Here is a 5,124-nt window from a genome sequence, read left to right as displayed (position 1 = left end):
TATCTGTACCATTTTCATATTTGGCAATGGCAGTATGGAAAAATCCATGGAACCATTTATTTTTGAGTTCCTAAACAAAATAACAGATAAATGCTCTCATGGCAATAACCAGTCATACAAACTCTAGTACAATATTTTATTTTAAAAGATAACTTTTTTTTGTATATGCATCTATCTTTTAAATATTGGGCCAGAATTATTAAAGCCTTTGCCAAACATTCAGAAAGTTTGCATGTACAAATGCAGAAACAGCTCTGAACGATGCATAATGTATTTGAGCCTCTAATTCTAAAGGTTTTAGTAAATCTGGCTATTGCAATAGTAATATAAGTGACTATAAAGTAAATCTTGTTGAGATTTGACCAACTGCATTGCAAAAACTGCTTGTTATTTCTAGATATTTTACGGTTAATATGCCGTACTCTTCAGATCAATATATATTCTTTTTTTTAATGCAAAATTGTGTGATTACACTGATAAATAAGTAATAGAAAGGAAGGGTATAGATTAAAATAGGCATGTCAAGTTCATGCATATAAATAAATCTACAGCATTCAAAAATAAGTATATTCGGCATGCGATCATACATCAGGAGTATTTCTGGAGCATGAATTCATCTAGACAATCACACCTGAGATTGTACAAAGTTCTAGAAAAGAGGAGGTTTGGCCTCAGGCATGAGAGAATCTACAGTATCTACTGTAACATTCGGCTACAAAGCACAAGTCTGTTCTAACTGTGTCAATGAGCATATACAGGACTTTTCAAATAGTTTTGGATACAGAATAATGAAATAAATACAGAGTGCAGTAATTAAATCAATATAATAACAATAACACTTGATAATGGGTGCTTGAATGGCTTTGCATGCTTTTTCATAGATATCTATTTTTTTATAAATATATTCTTCCACTTTGTGTGGGGATCATTAAAATATATGATGCTACAAATAAGCTCAGCTGGATCAAGGAGACTTAAAAAAAAAAAAAAAAAAAAAAAAAAAATTGACCATCGACTACCAGACCTACCTACCAGTTTACACCTTAAAACACAAAAAGTGGCAAAGCATGTAAAGCTTTCTGGTACTTGTAGACTTTTCTCCTGCTTCCGGCTGAAGAAGAAAAAAATATCTATAGGTTTTGCATAGCATTTTAAAATCATTCACCTATGCGTGTACTGACTTTTCTTGAAGCGCAAATGCAACATTAAGCGCTTGCGTGTTCACACTGATGAGCAAAATGGCAAGTCATGCAAGCGGGAGAGCAACCCGCGATAATTAATATGAGTAACAACGTCAGTATTAGGGTATAAAACTGTGAACAATCACAAATTGTTTGGCTTAGATATTGGGCAGCTTTCTTCAAAAACAGAGACACTGGACAAATCCAGGCTGATAATTGTGGCAAGAGGGGCAGTATATCAGAATTCCCTGCATCGAATTTTGTAAAAAATAATGCTATGTCCAAGAACACTTCAAGATGTGGTATGTTCCACAAAAAGACCTTGATAGAACATAGACTTCTCTTCAGTTATATCAAGTGGTCAGTTTATGGCAAGGAATGGCTTTTATCTGATATCATTCCGATAACATCTTAATTATTTATTTTGCATGCACGATGAGTAAGGCTTTTTAATCTGGTCTGCAAGCTCCAGGAAATAAAGGGGATGATGCAGCAGAGATCAGGTGAGGAGTGTCCAGGGTTGAACTAAGTCCAAATCAATAATAATAACCCCACCATCTAAAATAAAGAGTGCATTTGAACCAATACAACAAGTCTACGGAGTACAGTACATGTCTAATCAAGTCATTGATGAGAAGTCAATATTCTTCCTGCGCATTAATAGTCTGCGTTCCTCTCGTCAATTGTGGAATTATTAAGTTGTCCTCCGATTCCCATTGTTACATTGCAGGTCAAGCTGATTTTTTTCTAAGGCATACTAGTACAATCTTCTCCAGGCATTGTGCTCTTTAGGATAATCGTAAACTGATGTGCAATTTGCAAACCCTATTCAAATGGTATCATCCAGCCATCAGTTCTCAGGAATGTAAAGGTGCTCTGCGAGAAAAAAAATGTTGCTTTCTGACAAAGTTCTTTTCATAAAGTACTTTGGATATTTGCCATGGTTAAAGGGTATTCTCGCTCACATATCCAGGTTAAAAGCTCTCATGAGTAAGTCCAGGTCTCCTAAGTTAGCAGCTTGAAAAAGCTCCGGCTGGTCCAGCATGGACAGTGCTATCCGCAGGGCCGCCCAGATGTTTCCAGACATAACCTGGTGCGAAAGCTGCCGACTCCTGCTCTTCCTCTGCTGACCAAGAGCTGTCAGGAAATTACTGGCTGCCTCCCTGCAAAAAAAAAAAAATGTAAGAAAAAGTTGCAAAGGGGTGTTTCTACAACTATGGTCAATTTTGGCTCTGTGGACATTCAGAAAATATTTATAATTTTTTTACACATTCTCACTAGTTAAGTCTACTAACAATATATAACATACGTGCATCAAAGGAGAATTGTGTCATTTTTATGTTCATTGGAACATTTTCACAACGATGTCTTCTCAAATTATACATTGTTTTATAGCATTCTGTGGTGGAAATAAAAGTGTTGAAAATCGTTGGAATAAAATGGCCAACCCCTTTGTCTTGCTAAGGCTAATTTGATATCTTAAATTTTAGTATTCTAAATACACAAAATTAAATAATATTTTCACACAATTAGATTAAAAAAAAAAAAAAAATCACAATTCAAGTATTGTTTACAAGTTATTTTTACCTTCTTTTTTTGCCTTCTTTTTTTAAACTAAACTTTCTTCTACTAAACATGAAACAGAAAGTCATGGAAAAAATGGTGACTGAAGAACAGCCATAATTTCAGTAAGAATGTATACAATTATTGATTTATTCACAAAATAAATATCAAAATATTTTCACATCGATTTGCACTCTTTGTTTAGATTAAATTATTTTGTTTTGGTTAGATTATTTATTTAGATTTTTTTTTCTTTAATTAAACAATTAATACCAAGTATTGGCATGAAACTTTAGATGGCACAGACTTATTTACATAGTTATCTACATAGCGCAGCTGATTGGTTGCGGTTGCATCAGCGGCCAATGAGCAGTAGCTCAACATTCAAATTCTGGTGGCGTTTGCTGTAGCAGTCTGCAGCATGCTTTCAGAAACCCTCCATCTTCCCCAGCTCCACCTGTATAGATCAGCTATGGGGGTTATTTCACATATGTTACATGTGCAGCAGCAGCAGCATGTCTTACATGCTCACAGCAGTGTCTGTGAATGTATTGGCAGTAGCAAGTCTCTGTACTTAGCAGCGTAGTAGATCTAATCAGCTAAGACCAAATACATTAATATTGCCATATCCAATACCATGTCAATATCTATTAACCATGCTAATCTCTCAGAGAGTTATCATGACGGAAATAATAATTCAGTTTCATATTTTAAAGATGAAAAATCTGAGTCTGGGCCAAGGGTATGATAATAAATTCTACACATAAAGGCATCTGAAAAGTAGCACAAATAAATTACAAAGGCATAGTTTCCACGAAGGCCCTCATATGACCCTCATATATATAAAAAATAAAATAAAAAACCTGGGACACAGAAGTACCAGTAGTTGAAGAAACATCCATAAATCACGGAATAAATGTTTCCTTTTTGTGTTGCATTTATTCAGGCATAAACACAGGATCAAAGTATTTATACAAAAAGTTAGGGAAGATGTTTTACATAATTTCCAGGACAAGCCCAATGCTCTGTCACAAACCTGTGAGCCCCCATATTAATGAAGCTGATGCCAAGGTTGTAACGTGAGCGGATGAAGCCGGGCTGGAGCTCCAGGGCTTTGTTGTAGGCCTCCACAGCCTCCTCGCTGCGATCTCCATTAGCCAGCGTCGCCCCCAGCCGATTCCACAGCAGGTAGTCCTGTACACACCAACGGCAAAAAAAGAAATCCCCTCTTGCTCAGTGTCATGGATCAAAATAATTATCACTCTGAAAGATTATGCAGTTACATTCGACCATGTTTAATACCATTAAGGGATGATCTGCTCTCTTTCTTTTAGGGATAAAAAATAGGAATTTGACCTTTAAGTACGGTGACACGGTCTAAAACAGTGGTACAAAGAAGTCACAAGGAGCCTGGTATCAGTTTCACTTCCACATTGCCATTATCTTTCATGGTATTCACGCTCTGAGCCCCCCCAGCAGGCAAGCAGACATTACCAAGTCAAGCAGATGGGGAGGATTTTCGATTGAGTGTAAATGCAGTCTACACAGGGGGACAGAATTTGGCTTAGCAAGCATCAATCGTCGACAAGGTGACCCACAGGGTTCTGGAGTCAGCGCTCATGAATGGTAAAGCTCCCCTCAAGTTTCAAATGAACTGTTTCAAAGATTTCAGAGGCCCTTCGTAAGCCCCGGTGACTTTCTTCTTATCTCCTTTGCCCTCTGCCTTTAGGGTTTCTGTATGATTTAGCACCAGTTTGTTAGTAGAGTACACTGAGCAGGGCTTTACCTCCGGCCGCACCGACAGCGCGGCGTTGAAGGCTTCCACCGCTTTGTTGAACTCGGAGCTGAGGTTATACAGCACTCCCAACCCTGTCTGCAGGTCTGGGTCAATAGTGTCCGAGTTCTGCTGGGCAGCGTCCAGGTACAGATCCTTCACCTCTAGCAGCAGGGGGCTGGAGCGACAGAGAGAGAGAGAGAGATGAGAGACTCAGAGGCACTGCCCTTCAGGGACGTCCCTTCCAGCAACATCATCAAAATGTGTCATTTAATAGCTTAGAAAAGGGAAAGGGGCTCTCTTGAGAGACATTTAAGATGTTGGTTCCAAGAACTTTCCATTAAGGGTTTGGAGCACTTCATGTTGGGGAAAGTCGTAACCCTGTCAGTTTAATCACATAAAAATTAGGCGCAGGGAATTGACCAGTGGTGACAGTAGAGGTTTTAGGATTTGTAGGACATTGAAAATTTAAAAAATTGGATTAAATACCCAAAAATTATTTATATGATCAGTTCTATAATAATATAATATAAGAATGCAAATTATTAAATAATAATAATCATTCTATAAGAAACAAGTATATAACAATTACGATGTTTGTTTATG

The 5,124-nt window shown here is 37.4% G+C and overlaps 1 protein-coding gene across 3 annotated transcripts in view; it reads right to left on the bottom strand.

The window, feature by feature from the left end:
• Positions 1-43: 43 nt before the first annotated feature.
• The window catches only part of pex5la (peroxisomal biogenesis factor 5-like a), a 97,437-nt gene continuing 92,356 nt past the window's right edge, over positions 44-5,124 (bottom strand). For 2 of the 3 annotated variants that reach the window (XM_079628419.1, XM_079628420.1), the window contains 3 exons: positions 4,531-4,696; positions 3,781-3,938; positions 124-2,344 (listed from right to left, as the gene is read on the bottom strand). In XM_079628419.1, the coding sequence (XP_079484545.1) occupies positions 2,143-2,344; positions 3,781-3,938; positions 4,531-4,696 (526 nt within the window). In that variant the 3' untranslated portion in view covers positions 124-2,142. Of the gene's footprint in view, positions 2,345-3,780; positions 3,939-4,530; positions 4,697-5,124 lie in introns of all 3 variants that reach the window. The other variant, XM_079628418.1, reaches the window with a different exon arrangement.

The sequence above is a fragment of the Phoxinus phoxinus genome, assembly GCF_949152265.1.
Source record: "Phoxinus phoxinus genome assembly, chromosome: 11".
Taxonomy (NCBI): domain Eukaryota; kingdom Metazoa; phylum Chordata; class Actinopteri; order Cypriniformes; family Leuciscidae; genus Phoxinus; species Phoxinus phoxinus.
This window is presented reverse-complemented; position numbering and strand designations above follow the sequence as displayed.